Source organism: Rasamsonia byssochlamydoides (genome assembly GCF_041956645.1).
Source record: "Rasamsonia byssochlamydoides strain NRRL 3658 unplaced genomic scaffold VTN77scaffold_97, whole genome shotgun sequence".
NCBI lineage: Eukaryota > Fungi > Ascomycota > Eurotiomycetes > Eurotiales > Trichocomaceae > Rasamsonia > Rasamsonia byssochlamydoides.
Window position 1 is genome coordinate 76,974 of NW_027192480.1, and position 16,841 is coordinate 93,814.

General features: G+C 51.4%; 7 protein-coding genes across 7 annotated transcripts; 3 read left to right on the plus strand and 4 right to left on the minus strand.

The window, feature by feature from the left end:
• Positions 1–1,386: 1,386 nt before the first annotated feature.
• VTN77DRAFT_9865 (uncharacterized protein) lies at positions 1,387–2,573 on the minus strand (the record flags this gene model as incomplete). Its single annotated transcript, XM_069426518.1, has 3 exons — positions 1,387–2,216; positions 2,270–2,378; positions 2,430–2,573. 3 exons carry the CDS (start codon positions 2,571–2,573, stop codon positions 1,387–1,389), a joined length of 1,083 nt encoding a protein of 360 aa, XP_069273591.1.
• A 940-nt stretch (positions 2,574–3,513) lies between these two features.
• On the plus strand, positions 3,514–4,622 carry VTN77DRAFT_9866 (uncharacterized protein; the record flags this gene model as incomplete). Its single annotated transcript, XM_069426519.1, has 4 exons — positions 3,514–3,812; positions 3,865–4,229; positions 4,282–4,349; positions 4,413–4,622. The coding sequence occupies 4 exons, from the start codon at positions 3,514–3,516 to the stop codon at positions 4,620–4,622; spliced, it is 942 nt and encodes a 313-aa protein (XP_069273592.1).
• A 794-nt stretch (positions 4,623–5,416) lies between these two features.
• VTN77DRAFT_9867 (uncharacterized protein) lies at positions 5,417–6,103 on the plus strand (the record flags this gene model as incomplete). The annotated part of the gene is made up of 1 exon (XM_069426520.1): positions 5,417–6,103. The coding sequence occupies one exon, from the start codon at positions 5,417–5,419 to the stop codon at positions 6,101–6,103; it is 687 nt and encodes a 228-aa protein (XP_069273593.1).
• Positions 6,104–6,642: 539 nt separating this feature from the next.
• VTN77DRAFT_9868 (uncharacterized protein) lies at positions 6,643–7,119 on the plus strand (the record flags this gene model as incomplete). The annotated part of the gene is made up of 1 exon (XM_069426521.1): positions 6,643–7,119. One exon carries the CDS (start codon positions 6,643–6,645, stop codon positions 7,117–7,119), a length of 477 nt encoding a protein of 158 aa, XP_069273594.1.
• A 1,531-nt stretch (positions 7,120–8,650) lies between these two features.
• On the minus strand, positions 8,651–9,124 carry VTN77DRAFT_9869 (uncharacterized protein; the record flags this gene model as incomplete). Its single annotated transcript, XM_069426522.1, has 1 exon — positions 8,651–9,124. The coding sequence occupies one exon, from the start codon at positions 9,122–9,124 to the stop codon at positions 8,651–8,653; it is 474 nt and encodes a 157-aa protein (XP_069273595.1).
• Positions 9,125–12,538: 3,414 nt separating this feature from the next.
• On the minus strand, positions 12,539–12,882 carry VTN77DRAFT_9870 (uncharacterized protein; the record flags this gene model as incomplete). Its single annotated transcript, XM_069426524.1, has 2 exons — positions 12,539–12,613; positions 12,676–12,882. The coding sequence occupies 2 exons, from the start codon at positions 12,880–12,882 to the stop codon at positions 12,539–12,541; spliced, it is 282 nt and encodes a 93-aa protein (XP_069273596.1).
• Positions 12,883–14,138: 1,256 nt separating this feature from the next.
• On the minus strand, positions 14,139–15,326 carry VTN77DRAFT_9871 (uncharacterized protein; the record flags this gene model as incomplete). Its single annotated transcript, XM_069426525.1, has 1 exon — positions 14,139–15,326. One exon carries the CDS (start codon positions 15,324–15,326, stop codon positions 14,139–14,141), a length of 1,188 nt encoding a protein of 395 aa, XP_069273597.1.
• Positions 15,327–16,841: the final 1,515 nt, after the last annotated feature.

Below are 16,841 nucleotides of genomic sequence, written 5' to 3' on the forward strand. Positions count from 1 at the left end.
CTGGTCGCAGCTTGGAACTCGGGGCCCCCGAGCCCGTTCTGGGGGGCGTACTCGTGTAGGGCGAGATACTCCTTTTCCGACGGATTCGGGTTGGTTACAGACGAGGTGACGAAGCGGCGGGAGCGGCGCCATCCAGGCACCTTGGACAGCAGGTTGATGTGCTCCTCGCGGTACCAGCGGTCCAGCTCCGCTTCCTGGTCCGGACTCTGCAGGTAGAAGCTGACTGCGACAAGGACGTGGCCCGCCGCCGCAGCATCGATGCTGTTCAGCGGCTGGTATCCATCAGCACGCCACTCCTGGATAAAGTCGTACATGCGGCGGTCGACAGCGATCTGGGCCATGGTGTCCTTTTCGCGCTGCGTCTTGACGGCGTCCTCGCGGAGAGTCGTGTAGGGGGGACGTGTGAACTCGGCGGAGTCGGCGACATCGTACCAGGCCAGCCATTCGGGTTTCGACTCGGTGAATTCGTCGCTGTCCGTTGCGCGGTAGCGGAAGCCCGTGGGGATGAATGGCAGACGCAGACGCAGCGGGCCATGCTCGTTGTTGTACCAGTCGTGGAACTGGGCGGCGGAGAGGCCCGGCCGCGGCTGCATGGTGACGTACAGCAAGCCAGGAGACATGGTGGTTGAAATGTAGCTTTATCCAGAAGCAGCTCGATGAGATGTGAACCTCTTTTTGTCTTCCTCGATCCGGTCGTGTCGTGTCGTGTGCCGCAGGTGGGAGAAGACCGGTATCAATATAATGTCGGCAGTGTATATATGCTGTACACGACTCAAGTCCTCAGCACTTTATCCTGATCGTATATAACTATCAGTCAGCAGATGAATACATCCATCAACATCCTGCGCAGGGAAGAAGGATGTAACGATCCAGAGTACCCCACATAAGAGGGGTTCACTTGACTTGACTGACGTTCACTGGGGATATGAGCTGCGCCCCACGCTGGTTCAGTTAGATCATTTTTCATCGAATAATTCGATCCATAATATTCGATTTAATAATTCTTGAAGCTAATGTAACCGATCTTCACTGCCGAGCGCCCGCCGTGGAAGTTCCCTTGGCCGTCCGACAACTCGCGGGGAAAGACGGAGCCAATCGTCGGCTTTCCGCTGGTTGCCTTTTTCGGAGTTGGTCCGAGCATCAGCATACACATACAGAATATCTTCAGGATGGTAGATTGGCGTCTATAGATTATTTATCAGTTCAATGTGTAGTTTATCCACAGCATTGTAGTGTTTATTGCATTCAACTACTGCATTGAATCTATATATATGCGATTTTCCTAATTTTTTTTTATTTTTATTTTTAAGCTCTTTATTTGCTTGTCGTTCGTATGTACAACATCTTCTATTTTCATAAGAATGCGCGTTCTTCTGGCTAGACTGCCTAATCATACCAAATTGCATTCATGCCGAATCCCGGCTCCGGGATATCGACCCGGGCCACGCGCGCCAGGAACTCGTCGCGGAAGCGATAGATCTCGACGAAACCCTCCTGGTCGTCCGTCAGCGCGAGCCACTCGTCGCTCCAGTCGCACGGGCTGACGGCGTTGGAGTGGCCGCCGCTGGTCGACGTCGGGTTGATGAACAGCTGCCGCTCGATGTTGCCGGCGGGCCCCAGTTTGAACGCGCTGATGTAGCCGTGCACGTCAAAGTGGTTGGAGCGCGACGTCGCGAAGAGGTACTTCCCGCTGTGCGAGACCATGACGACGTCGGCGCGGTACTTGTTGCGCGGCGGCAGCCCCGGCGGGATGAGCGGGTATGTCAACCGCGTGAAGACAGGCACATGGCGGTGCTCGTCGATCACGTACACGGCCAGTCGGTTGCCGGCCTCCATCAGGACGTAGAGATAGGCGCCGCTGGGGTGGATGGCGACCCAGCGCGGGTGGTCGTCAGGCGACGGGGCATCGATGCAGTCTACCAGCGTCAGAGTTCCCGTCTCCGGGTCCTTCTTATGCGTCCAGATCTTGTTGGCGCGCAGGTCGGCCGAGTAGAGATAGGTTTCCGTCGGGTCGAAGACCATGCCGTGGATGCCCGAGTTGGGGACGAGTTCGAAGTTCTGGATGTTGCGGTCGATCTTGCCGGTCTCGGTGACGGAGAAGACGTTGCCGTAGCCGGCGTAGTCGTAGAAGGGGTTGCCATAGACGTTGTAGGGGGGTTTGTGGGCAGCCAGGACGAAGATGGCTCTGGTGTTGGTGTCGGCGGAGGAGGCGAGCGCTAGACCGGACGTCAGAAAGCTCTATCCACGTTTCAGACTTCAACAGCCTTACGGTGTCCTCCCATGGGATGCGATGCCTCATGGACAATCTCGGTCGGGCTGCGGACGGCGAAGCTCGACCATTTCTTCATGGCGGCGCCGTAGATGTTTTTCTTGGCATGCTGGAGGACGTTAGCGAGAGAGACATCCTATACTGAGGACGTGCTTCTCACATCAAAGGTCATCCACGAGATGGGCTCATCTTCCGGAATGTCGGTCTTCTTGATCAGCTTCAGCGTGAGGGCTTCATCGTCGAACTCGATGGTGTAGATGCGACCTGGGGGCGTCCAGGTGCCCACCATCAGATGGTGGCGCATGTTGGCAGAATTGACACCTACAGAGAGAGCAGGGAGAATTCACAAAATGAAATTGACATGGTTGATTGTAGATATGAGATCGCGGGGCCGTCCAGGATGCCGGCGGAATTAAGTTTATGTTCTGGGATCCGATGTCAACAGCCGATCAGCAACCGGCCAATGAGGTGGCGTGCGGGGAGGTCCAGATGATACAATAACAGCATTGATTGATAATTAATTTTTCGGCGTAGAAAATGGAAAGTTAAATGCTGTGCTTTTCGATTTGATTACTAAGGGTGATCACACAATGGGCTGTCTCGAGGTCATGCTTCGGGATCCCGCTACCCCGCAGCGTAGATTCGGCATCCCACATCACGTGCTCAGTAGAAGAGTCGAACAGTTAATCAGTAGCATAGGTAGAATAAAAATGCTTCGCATGTACCGTTACTATACTTTGTCTATCACAGCCGTCTCTATCACCCAGACTCCCAGAATTCTTCTAGACTGCATGATCTGCCCCTGCAGAGTGGGTGGTGCTTGCCGGTGATGGAACCCGACGCTGGAAGGAACGACTCTCGAACAGGATATCTGCCGGGCAACCACGTGTGCAGTCTTCCTGGCCAATCACGTTATCGCGATTAGATACCGGCGCAGCATCCGGAGTGCGGGGAACAAGCCACCGCGGGGAGGCATTGCCGGCGCGCTGATTGGCAAGCGGGCAAAATGGATTTCCGCTGCTCGAGCAATCAGGCTGCCCGCAAACAGCCGATCGATCTGCCGGGGTTGGCAGGGAGCTGCAATCAAGTGAAGAATGGTGATAGAAGAATATACGAGAGGACAGACACGAAATATATATAGCACCCTCAATGTCCATCCATGCCATCACCACCACACCACTATCACCATCAGAATCCTCACTCACCTTGCTACCTCTTTCTGATCAGTCTTCTTTCTTGTCACCATGTCTGCCAACGTTGACTCCGCCGCCTCCGCCGCCAAGGTGTCCAACCTGGGCGATGCCAATGGCTACGATCCCACCCTGACGCCCGCGGTCATCAACGCCATGGGCCCCAAGACGCCCGCACGCGCCCGCCAGATCCTGAGCTCGCTGATCCGCCATCTGCACGACTTTGCGCGCGAGGTCGACCTGACCTGGGACGAGTGGTTCGAGGGCGTCAAGTTCGTCAACTCGATCGGCCAGGCCAGCAGCCCGATCCGGAATGAGGGACAGCGGATCTCGGATATTCTGGGATTGGAGTCGTAAGTAACTGCAACCTGTCATCATTTTCTGTACTCCTGACATGACGTCCAGTCTCGTCGATGAAATCTCGCACAAGCTGGCCCTCAAGTCCGAAGACGCGCCCACGACGAGCTCCATCCTGGGCCCCTTCTGGAGCCCCAACACGCCATTCCGCGAGAACGGCGACACGATCGTGCTGAGCCCGCACGAGGGTAAGGTCACGTGGATGCACGGGCGGGTGACGGACCTCGAAACGAAGAAGCCCATCGCCAACGCGGTCGTTGACATCTGGGAGGCGTCGTCCAACGGCAAGTACGACTTCCAGGACCCGGAGAACCAGGTGCCCAACAACCTGCGCGGGAAGTTCCGCACGGACGAGAACGGCTACTACAACTTCTACTGCCTGCGGCCGACGGCGTACTCGCTGCCGAGGGATGGTATGGTCGAAACCAGAAGATCTGTATCTGAATTATATCTGACATGTTCTAGGCCCTGCCTGGCAGCTGCTGCAGCTGATGGACCGCTCTCCGATGCGCCCGGCGCACATCCACTTGATGGTAGACCACCACGACGAAGAGAAAAACAAAATAGGATAGATAACTGACGGATACTGCTGACAGGTCACCCACCCCGACTACCACACCGTCATCACCCAGCTCTACCCCGACGACGACCCCCACCTCAAGACGGACGCCGTCTTCGCCGTCAAGGACGGCCTGGTCGTGCACTTTGCGCCGCGCGAGGGCGACCCCAAAGCCGAGCTGGAGCTGGAGTTCAACATTTCGTTGGGCTCGAAGTCTATCCAGACGTTTGCTGCGTCGCGGCTGTAGTCGCGCAGGCAGCATGATGACCTAAATATGGCATATGTCTGGTGATACCTCGCCAGGGCTGGGAGTGGAATCGGGAACTACATTGTTTTCTTACATGACAGGACAGGCGTTTTTATTTTGCGAGTGTACATTGTATTTTATTTTTCTTTTCAGCGTGTATGTACGGTATTGCTTGCATTGCATTGCAGCTGGATTGATCGATTAGGTAGCATGAGCATGAGCATGTGCATTTTGAGCGAATCGACGTCACCGACCAAGTAAATACTGTACATAAATCGGCACGAATCACGGAGTATACGGAGTACCTGCTAAGAAATCCGACGAATTGTCCATTGAAAAAAGACAATGAAAGAAAATAATAAATTGTCCAGAAATAAATGCCCGTTTTCACTATTATTATACAATTGACGTACCCGTCTGTTCGCTGGCTGCTGTGGTATTTAATACTGACCTGGCCCCGCCGTCTTCTTCTTCCTCTTCTATTTCTACCCTCCTTCCCAATTCTTGCAACACGGGTGATATACCTAAGGTCTACAGCTTCTCAACTCTTCCATACTTGATATATTAATCAATCAGTCAACCAACCAATCAGTCAATTACTCTTTCAGACTGCACCATCTCGACATCACATTCGCATCACGCATCATACGGCATACGGCATACACTTCAGATTCATATTTATCCTCACTGCCTAGGTGCATATACATTTTTTCTATGGTACAATTTTATAAAAGCCAGACAAAACAACAACAAAAAAAGGGCAGAGAAGAAAAAAGAGGAAAATCAACATCAACATGCGCATTCCCTACGCCCCCTCCACCCCACCCTCCAACGAGGACGGTGACAACACAACGGCAGAAGTAGCAGAAATCTACAACCGCATCGCCGCCCGCCGGCACCCCCGGCCCCTAATCCCACTAGACCTGGCGCTCCTCCACTCCCCCGCTGTCGCAGACGGATGGAACAGCTTTCTCGGCGCGATCCGCTCGCGCACGGTGCTGGACGCCGGCCTGCTCGAGCTGGCGGTGTGTCGGGTGGCGGTGCTCAACGACGCGGTGTACGAGTGGAATGCGCATGCGCCGCTGGCGCTGAGGGCGGGGGTGGAGGGAGGGCAGTTGGAGGCAGCTAAAAAGATGCCTTATCTGTTTGAACAATCTGCGCAGCAAGGAGATGGTAGTACCGGTGCTGATGACGATCTCCCTCAGCGCCCGTCCGATTCCCCCCTGACAGACCGCCAGTGGGCAGTTCTGCTTTATACAGACCAGATGACGCGCGCGGTGAAGGTGGAGGAGCGGGTGTTCGATCTGTTGCGCGGACTCTTTTCGCACCGCGAAATCGTCGAGTTGACCGCTGCCATCGCGGCGTATAACTGCGTTAGCAGGTTCCTGGTCGCGCTGGATGTGGGAGAGAATAATGCGCGGGCGATGAAGGAGGTGGAGGAGTTGGTAGCTGCTGTTGCAGCAGGAACAGGATCGAAATGATTTGTGATCGATGGATTGTGCATGCGACTGGCGCGTTCCTGACCTTCGTTGGAACGATGAGACGGCAATATGATATTTGTTAGTGGCTGTATTCGTTACCTTGCCTGTCATTGACTGATAAAGATAGAGACTTATACAAATTCTTAAGAATTGTCTGTCATCAAAACAATCACTGATGCCTCAGAAAGTGGGATCAACAGCTTCATTGCAGATGCCTGTAGGCCCTCTTAGGTTTTTCTAATTAGGCTGCTCTTTCTAGAATGGATCCTGTTAGAGATATACATTAAGGCTGGCAATAATCCAGACTTTCTCTATAAGCTAAAAGTCATAAGTTACCTAAGATGCATTACTGCTCCACCTTGGCAGACTGACTCAGGGCTTAGGGCCTAGGGTCAGGGCTAGCGCTGGCCTTAGACGTCACCTCCCACCTTGTGGGATATCAAACATGTCGAACTCTCCAGGTATACAGCGACCAAAACACCTAAGTGATACCATTCTGATTGGGCTGTTTTATGATCTATATGCACATATAGATCCCCATGTCCAGTCGCACCCCTCTCAGTGGCCGGCTCTCCCAGATCTTCTCCCCGCAGACCTTTCTTCTCCTGACGAGCATCATCTTGTCTGCTGGACTGTTCATCACTGCCACCGCTCCCACACTACCTGTCTTCCTGCTGGGTCGCGTCGTCACCGGGTGCGGCAGCGCCGGAATCTCCTCGACAACCGTCATCTTGGTGCTGATGCTGTGTAGCAAGAAGCGACGGGGGCTCTTCTTAGGATTGAACGCTGCCGGATATATGACCGGACTGGCTACGGGAGCGGTTCTGGCGGGCGCGGTGACTCCGCAGTTTGGATGGGTAGGAACATACCTTCTATCTTACCATATATTTATATATGGAACTGGTGTTGACTGCTACTTAGCGACTGATCTATTACCTCCAAGCACCACTCGCGCTCGTGGCAGGGCCATTGATCTTCCTGGCCATACCGGATCACCCGAAAAAATCACCCCGTGAAGGACATTCTTTCCGGCAGAAACTGGCTCGGATCGACTATCTGGGGGTGTTGACATTGGTAAGTCTGCTGCAAGCGGGGAATGAGAATGGCATTACCTTGCTTTCTTCTGTTTACATCTCCTTGTTCCAGGCTAATTGTTCCACGTCTAGACCAGCGCCAACGTCCTCTTCTTCTACGGTCTCGCCTCGACAGAGATCTCCATCTTCCTGATCCTCCTCTCGATCCTCCTCTTTGGCGCCTTTCTTGCGGTTGAGGCCTCATCTCGCACAGCTGAGCCAATCATCCCGTTCAGCGTGCTGCGGTCGCGCGGCGTGTTGCTGACCTGCGTCGCCGGCATGGGGCTCATGATGGCCCGCTGGGCGATCCTCTTCTACACGCCTGTCTGCGCGATCGCCGTCCGGAGCTGGTCCCCGGCTTCGGCAGGGTTGATCCTCGTGCCGACCAACGCTGGATTCGCGCTGGGCGGGCTCCTGGTCGGATGGGTGCATATCCGCAAGGCGAGCAGTTATTACACGTAGGAAACGCATCCCCCAGTCTCCCCTAGTCGATTACTGACTGACTGATCCAGCTCCTGCCTGACCATATTCATCCTGTTCAGTACTTCTGTCCTGCTGATCGCATGCCTCTCGACCCCGACATCCAGCGTCGTCGCGTACGTGTGCGGGGTGTTCTTCAACGGCTTCTGCGCCGGCGCCCTTCTGATTTACAGCCTCTCGCACGTCCTGCATCTGACCGTGCCCCAGACCCATTTCATCGTCACCTCCCTCGTGGCCATGTCCCGGGGGTTCGCGGGCAGTTTCGGCTCGGCCATCGGCGGGGGGATCTTCTCGCGGGTGCTGAAGCGGCGGTTGGAGACCGGGTTCGCAGGTCATGGTCATGAAAATGATGTGGAATTGCTGATTCGACAACTGCTCGGCAGTCCGGCGTTGGTGGGCCGTCTGACGGGGTTCGAGAAGGAGGTTGCCGTCGAGGCGTACGAGAGCGCGACCAAGACGCTGTTCCTGACGGCATTTGCCTTGACCATCGTCATGGCGGTTGTCCAGGCAGGGACGGGGTGGACGGCGCCAACATCCGAAAAAGATGGTCAAGCCGACTCCGTTGGAGAAGAGAACGATATAGATGGGCAGGCAGATGACAGATGACAGTGCTTTATAAGCTGCAGCTTTGATCGATTATATATGCATCAGATTTACTGATCACTCTACAAATATACGACAATGCAAAGAAGATGGAAATGTTTTAAGTGAATAATGTGTCATTATTCATTTTCATTAAGTCGTTATCGTACAGTATACAATATCAGTACAGTCATTAATCCATCCCGATCATGCCATGCAAAGGAGTGTACAGTACAAAAAACAACCGAATAGTAGAACAGAACACCATCATATGCTCATGAACAAAATGAAAGAAGAAAAAAAAATGTGAATGCAAATTTCGAAAGAGAGTCGTCATCGTCGGCGGCGGTAGAAGAAAATCAATCAATCGTCACGTCTATCAAGAGAGGTTGAATGTCGAGAGGTTGTTGATTTACTCGATCATGATCTTCCGGCCGGTTGGAGGCGCCGCCTTGGGCACGACCACCGACAAGATACCATTCTTCAGGCTAGCCTTGACATTGTCCTGGTCAACGCGAGCAGGGAAGTTGAAGGAGCGGTGGAATTCGCCGATGGAGCGCTCCTGCACCCAGAACCGGTGGCCAGCCTTGTCAGTCTTCTGGACGTCGGAAGTCGTCGTCTCGCCGCCTTCAGGCGACGTGTATTCGCGCTGGATGCGGCCCTTGATCACCAGCGTCTGCGGGTCCGAGAACTCAATGTCGATGTCCTTCTGGTTGACGCCGGGCAGCTCGCCGTCGAGCAGGTAGGCGTCCTTCGTCTCGCGCACGTCGAAGCGCGGCGCCCAGCTGCGGATCGAGGTGTCGCCGCGGGTCGACCGGTGCAGGTCGTAGTCGTCGAGGAGGCGGAAGAGAGGAGCGAAGTCACCAGCGCGTGGGAAGAGAGACATTGTGGTCGGTTGTGAGGGTGAAGCGGAGAACTTTGAGCGCGACAACTTTGAAGGCGACAACTTTGCGAGCGATGATAGCGTGATAAGCGTGATAGCGTGAGCGAGGTGTTAAGAGGTTTTCACGTCGTTATGTCTCGTGTTATGTCTCGTCTGTTGTGATCTCTGATTTCTGCTGATCTGATCTGCGATCCAAGGCCAGGCTGGTAGGGGTTAATATACCCCAGGTCGACATTCGAGAAGTTGCCATGGTTCGGATGGGAGCTCCGTCGTGGCGACGTTGGTCGAAGAGTCTGAAGGGTGCTCGCAACATCGGGAGCTGTCCGCAAACGTCGAGAGGGATCCAGCATGGATCATCAGAAGCAAAACGCAATATACTACCATATGGTATGCTCGATGATTAGCGCTGCATGACGCATCCGAGCGGAGCCTTCGAGGCGCTTCGAGAATGCGTCACGTGACGCGCAGCGGATCTTTCCCCGCAGCGAACAAACAAGCAGCAAGCAAGCACTGCCACCGATCGATCGACTGATCAACCCGGCGCAGGAATGTTCCTAACTGGACGAATCATTGTGATGGCTCTGCTGTAGCTGTTACGTCATCGACTTGCTGATCAGGCATATCAGCTGTTCTCGATTCACAGCTGGTTCTTGTCGATACCATGTCAGAAAGCGCTGTCGCTTTCTGCTCTCGGATACATTGACGTTGAGATTGTTCGAGATTCTTGCTAGGCAATGCCTGACTTCGTCTGCCAAGATCATCAAAGCCAATGAAACAGAGTTATCTACCTGAAACCTACATGTATGTACTGTACATACTGTACAACTCATCAAGTCTACCTACCACTCCGACGTAATTGTGTCAGGAATTATGCAACAATGAGCCCACATGCAGGCGATATGCCCGGAAAGACGAAGTCCTAAGTACCTAGGTAGTGACAATTCGATTGGTATGTACTGTACAGCCACCACTAACATTCCCGGAATCCCTGACCTATAGTAAGTATACTTCGGACTCCAGAACCCGGTGGGGAGATAACTCAAATTGACGTGATTGCCTTATTTTTCGATTGACCAGGCGTGTGAAGCAGTTTCTGGTTGCGAGCATGCCAGCGAGAATTCAGGCCATCAATCGTGACAAAAAAAAAGAACTGGATGAAAAAGGAAAGCAACCTTGATTGCATGAGCTCAGTCGACTTCTTGTTGCTCGCACAGTTATTACTCTCAGGAAGACTTGGCTCCAGTACGTCGTCGATCTTTCTCTGAGGTCGTCGAGTCGCTTCCGATTCCATGGTATATCCCAAGCAAGGGACAAAAAAGTCACTCCTGGAGGTCTTGTACGGTATGACGCGCCTCAGGTGAAAAGCATGTGGTATAGGTCAAGGTGAGATCAGCAGGTAGATGGCGGACTGTTGCAGACTCGGCCAAAAAGAGGTGCCATGACACCAACTTCTTGGTGAATCTGGAGCAAATTGGAGAAGAAGTGTCTTATTCGCGACGGCTACAAATGCATTGTGACAGGCGCTGTTGACGTCAAATAAATATGTCCAGGAAGCGGCAGAGAGCGACAAGAACAGCCTAACCGATTATACAGACCGTGCCCATATAATTCCCTTTTAAATGGCACCCCGGTCAACGCATCCCCTCCAGGTAAGCTTATTTCTCTTTCATCATCTCGGGAGGTAAATTGCTAAGTTTATGCTAGTTGAAGAGTGGCCACCTGTTGGAATCTATTGTATCGGTATTTCCCAGGTATATCGAGTAAAATTGACATACGCACTCCATCAGCTATCAACCATCCTCAAAACGCCAGAAAGTCCAGAGGCACCGCCACTGGGCCGACGTGCACACTCTCGAACAAGTCAAGGACGACGATTTCAAGATGACTTGCGAATTTTTTGCGATGCAAGGCAACCCCCGGCGTCGAGTGACGGACTGTTCGCGATGAATCTACGTCTCAAAGACGAAGATTTACAGAATCACAGAGGGGAATTCCCCTACTGGTTGCTTAGCTCCAAGATGGACGAGGACGATGCGTGGACATGACGCTACCAAGCCCTGTCCATATTGCGTTTGGAGATCCGGATCTCGTTGAAGGAAATCCCTGTTTGTGTATCTGTTTCAAACTTGTATTCCCTTACCTCTTTTGACCGATATACCTGACTTTAATCCGGCTCCCTACAGGGCCGCCAGCATACCTACAAGATCAAAAAATATAGCAGGTTTCCTTCGGTGATCTAGAAGTTCCTCTTACAGGATGGCGTGGTGTCTTTTTCCCCACATAACAACTCTACCGAAGCACTCCCGGATGCAACCATTTCGGTAACACATCATGCGACGCAGAAATCTTGCATGCCACTGGAATGGGCGAGGAAATCGACAAGTATTTCTGTCGTTATAGTGCTAAGTCACCTGCATGGCTTATCGTCTGTCTCTGTGCTATTATGATCTCTACCCGTATAAACGGAAACAGAAAGAGTCCGTCTTGGCGCATCCGATACCTAAACCATCCCAATATAATTCAAAGTTGAATAGGAAGCTAGTACATGCGACCATAGGGTGTGGAAAACAGGGCTTCTCGTCCGCTCAGCCGTACTTAAGCCACACTAATAAGCGCGGTCAACTGTCGGTACCGCCCTGAATTCATCGCTGCTTCAAGTGTAGTAGTCGCGCGAGCAATGGGTGAGTGTAGGCGAGCACAGGTGAGCAAGGTGATGCCTTGGAAACATGAGGGTTAGGGAGTGAGCAAGGTGATTTGGGGCGGGGCTGCAGGCACTATGACTGAGAACACAGGGCCTCAAATAGGATAAAAGGACATATGATCGCTTTACTATTCTTTTTCTTGATCCTTTTCTCCTGTATTTATAGAGGGTATGATAGGCTGACCGCGGGATGGGAAATCGGGATCCCTAGGGGGGTCTTGTCCCCTCCCATGGGATGCCAAGACTTTGCGGGATGGGATTCCCATAAAATGGGATAGGGATGGGATTCCCATAAAATGGGATAGGGATGGGATTATCCCATTCCCTAAAATCACTATATATCTATCCCTATCCCTTCCCTTTTCTAGGATGGGAAATTCCCATCCCTATCTTATTAATAAAAGGGAAATTCCCATTCCCTAGCTATTCCTATTTAAGCCTAGCTTAATGAAGCTATACCTAAAATAGACTAGTATATAGTGATTTTTAGTATTAGATTAAGCTATTTCTAGGAATTTTAGGAAAAATTATGATCACGTGATTAATAATGGGAATTTCCCAAGGGAAGAAGACGGGAATAATCTAGAACAGGTTCTTCTATAACTCAATATACAGCTCAAGTCTCCCACCTGGAAGCTGTTCCGGGTATATGCTGGCCGACTGGGTGCCAGAAATGCCTCACAGTATTGTCGAATCACAGCATCAGGCAACTGCATTTAAGGCCTTCCTAAAATGGAGTACTCGGAGCCCTCCGAGCCTACAAATGCTGTGTTGGACCAGTTGATCAAGGACTGTCAATTGGCCATGAATAGCGATAAACTCAACTGCATTCGCACTTCCTTTTCAAAAGTACCTGATCACGAACCCGATTTGTAGCCTTCTGCGTTGATCTTGGCTCACCATGGGCCGGCTCCTTCCCGGATTCAAAATAGCCTCCTTGCTGAGGTCTGTTCTGCCTGGCATCTTGGAACAGTTTACTTTCATCAAGGGTTTGCGTTTCCTCTGGAGCTCCCAACACATTACTTGTCTCCCCAGCTGCCGGTTCCTTAGACGCTCTCATGGTTTTGCAAACTTCTTGATTCCTCGCCTGACTCTTATTGGGATTGAGTGGTAATTGTAGCTGACCCAATTTAATTACTCAGACATAGAATGAGTCTATTAGGAGCAGTAATAAAGGTAGGTCTCATTTATTTCACCTTGTGCATGATCAGCTTCCTATTAGAACACGCATTTTTGATGTTAGCCAGCAACCGACAATGACCTAGATTCCTATTCTCAGTAGTCAGTCACTCACTAGTAGTTCTGTGAATTGAGTTACCATCAGCTCTTTATCCTCAATAAACCTTTGCTGTCTCTCGGTAAGCCTATCTGTATGATAGGTTTGAGCTCTGTCAAAGTCGAGCCAGACTACCCTTTCTGGGTCATCTCTGACAACCATCATATTTCTCGGCTTAGTATCACAATGCAGTACCAATGCTCTGTGAATCTCTCAGATACTATGCATTAAATTCTCCATCCTCTTCCTCGTATAGTTCTGCGGATGGAGCATTTCCATATTAGGTATATACTCCAAAAAAAAAAAACTGCATTAGGATTAAGAAACATCTTCAGATGAGGCTGGAAGAGCCGCAAATCAAGCCTCTCCATGGTCCCATAGAACTGTGGTACAATACCACGGTTGCATAACCCATGCCTCTTCAATCACCTATAGGCAGTTGATTCGCAGATAGGGATGTTTGTCTCACATTCTGGAGGTGCGGGTTTGACTGGGCCATGGTCATGATGCTGCTTATCCGAGAAACGTCAGTGAATAGATCCATTACATTGTTCAAGATTGACGTACCACTTTTATAACACATGTTCTGCTGCAAATGTCCACAAGGAATATTACTGAAAATTGCGAGCTAAAGAGCCTCTGATTAAAGGTGATCACAGAAGGCTGGATATTATTGAAGTCCATTGCTCATGTCATTCAGCATGTGCTGGAGGCATTATAAAATGGAAGGAATGAGTTCACAAGAGCTAGGCATGTGGAGGTGCAGCTCTGTGGACTAATAAGGCTGTCTTAACCCTAGGCCGCAGATAACCCATCAGCGAATCTCAGTCGATAGAGATCGAGAGACGAATCGGATTTTAAAAACACAAATTATGTGTAACTAGATAAAATATACTTCAGTATATATACAGCAAGTCTTTCCAAAAAAAGAAAAACAGGCACTGCAGTTGTTCTCCACTGCTCCCATCCCACTCCTGCAAGGATTTTGCTTACAGGATCTCGCACAACAGCCACGTGTTTACAGAATAAGCGAGTCGAGCTTAGGCTGCAGTAGCCACACACTGGTAGTAGTAAGGGTTCCAGGAGGTGCAGCTGGAGCCGCTGGCGCAGGCGGTCGGACCGGTCCAGTTGATGCCACCGCACTGCCCGTAGAGGGACTGGACGGAGCCATCAGAACCGGAAGCCGCAGAAATAGTAGCAGGAGCGCTGGTGATGACCGCAGGTGAGGTGACAGTCGTCAACGTAGTGGCCGGTCGAGCGACCACAGTCGATAACGAAACAGCGCCGGTGGTGACCTGAGACGATCCCGCAGCTGGGACGGACGCAGTGGCAGCAGAAGAAGCCGCAGCAGAGAAAGAAACAGCAGCGGCAGCGGAAGTAGTTGAGGCAGCGATAGGCGTAGCGATAGCGGTGGCAGAGCCAGTGACAGCGCTTCCGGAAGCAGTGATCGCAGAGGTGGACTGGCTGATGGAGACGGCGCCGCTGATCAGGGTCGGACCGGGAATCTCGTACGTAGAGAGCGACTGGTAGATGTTGACGAGGATGCCCGCGTCGGTCTCGCTGTAGAGCTCCGTGCCGACAACGCCGGTGGGCGACTCCGTGCCCGTGCCGGTCACCTGGAGGTTGAAGCATTGCGGGTAGTTCTGAGCGCCGTTTTCCGAGCCGGCGCTGTGGAGGGCGATGATCTCGTGGCGCAGGACGTAGTTCCCCGGCGCAAGGGTCGGGGGGATCTCGACCAGCCAGCTGTTGTTGTTGCTGATCAGCTGGTCGGCGCCCCAGGTGCCCGGCACAGTGGTGTCGTCCACAAGACCGACGCCGTCGATCTTGAAGAACTTGAGGGTGGTCTTGTCGACCGTCTCGCAGCTGTCGCCACAGTTGGCCAGGTAGTTGATGACCGGGCCGTGGTGGCTGTCCGGCCAAGCGGTCCATTGAATGTTGATCTTGTCTCCCGCAGCAACGACGACGTGGCCTTTCGCATTGGTGGCGTTTTCATGGCAGATTATATCCGCCGTTCCGTATGCGTCCGGGGCGATAAAGCCATTGCCGGTATTGGGGGTCGTCCAGGCAGCGACTACCGGGGGGTCAGACATATAGGGGAAGGTGTTGATATCGAAACCCTCGTACGAGACGCCATTGACGACGATGTTGGTGACATGGCCGTGGCCGGCGACACGCGTGGCGGACAGGAATAGAGCCGTCAAGAGGGAAGCGGACTGGAAGCGAGGCATGGTGATTGTACTATAGACAGACAGGATCGAATCGAAACGGAGGTGGTAAAAAGAGCGGCCCGGCGCAACGAAGGAATGAATGTGAAAGGCTTCAATCAATGAAGCGGGTTGGTAGGGAAACGAAAGTGGGATAAAAACCAGACAAGAGAAGGAAGTTGCTTGCTGTTGAAGGTGAAAGACAAGAGGGGGTGAGGTGGTAGAAAGCCCTCCTTTTCTATCGGCGCTTTCATCGTAATTAATGACCGTTGAAAGGGTCTGGACAGTGGAGCAAACATCGAGAGCTAATTCAAGGCCAGAATTAATCCACCTCTGAAAAGGCAGAGGAGAATCTCTCACCGATCATGTGCAGACCGTAGATGGGGCTTGCAATATAGATGAAACAGAGGTTTGATCAATGTATACTAAGGTAAGGGAGGGATGGCATGATTGGACTACAGATGGTTTCATGTTTATTGCGCCTAATTAGATGTTTAGGATTCCATCCAAGTCTGTTTCAAAGCGGCGTCTAGAGAAACAATGGTTCTCTGGATGTGGGCCGACCTAGGCATGATTACGTAGTCCAATATGATTTTCCACCTAATCCTTGGCATCTCAAAAATCCAGTGTAAGGACTATTCCAGTAGACCCAGAAGAAGATGGTCTGATTTGTTTTCATCCAGATGTTGTATGCTTTCAACTTCGAAACCTGATATTTTGCCAAAAGAGGGCGCGCACTAAACAGTCACGCGTCTACATGGATGATGAGATAACACTTGGCATCTGATACTGTTAGAAAATTAGTCAAGTGGATTTCTGCTCTATACGTGGCAAGCATGGCAGTCCGTCATTCCCTTAGGTACATACTCAAGCCTTGGCCGCCCTTTGTTGGTCATATACATAGTACCCCTTTTATCGCACGCCATTCATCAAATATAGAGCACTCTCCGTACCCTTGTTTGATGATGGGGAGATGGCAAATGTCTCAGTTGAGCCTTCTTATTTATCTATTTTTTTTAATTAAATTGGATCGCCGGATTCCATCCAATGTCCACTACTAAGATCTTGGTACTTGATCGCATCGGACCGGCGTGCCAAATGTTTCCACAAGCCTCTTTTTTTTTTCCCCTCCAGCGCTGAAATTGCGATGGATGGCTTTAATATCTGTGGGCTCCGTTGGATGGGGATCTCTGTTCTAGGGCGAGATATGGGAAATTCCGGATCACCCAAAAACTTGAGCTTCGAGCGCTTTTTTTTCGATTAGGGAATGGCAATAATACTGAATAGTAGTCATATCAATCATACTGTGGATGACTTCATGCGAATACTTAGTGCAACAGTCATTCCTATTAATTAATATACTTGTTCTCGTCGAGGTCGTCGAGTAGAAGGGGGAAAAAGATAGGTTTCTTCTATTAAAAAAAATTAATGGCTTTCCTATAAGTATATTCATTTTAGGGATTTACCTTTTTATATATATTTTACTACTAAAACTAAATCTTCCAAGTATTATGATTATTATTACTTTTAAGAGTAGAT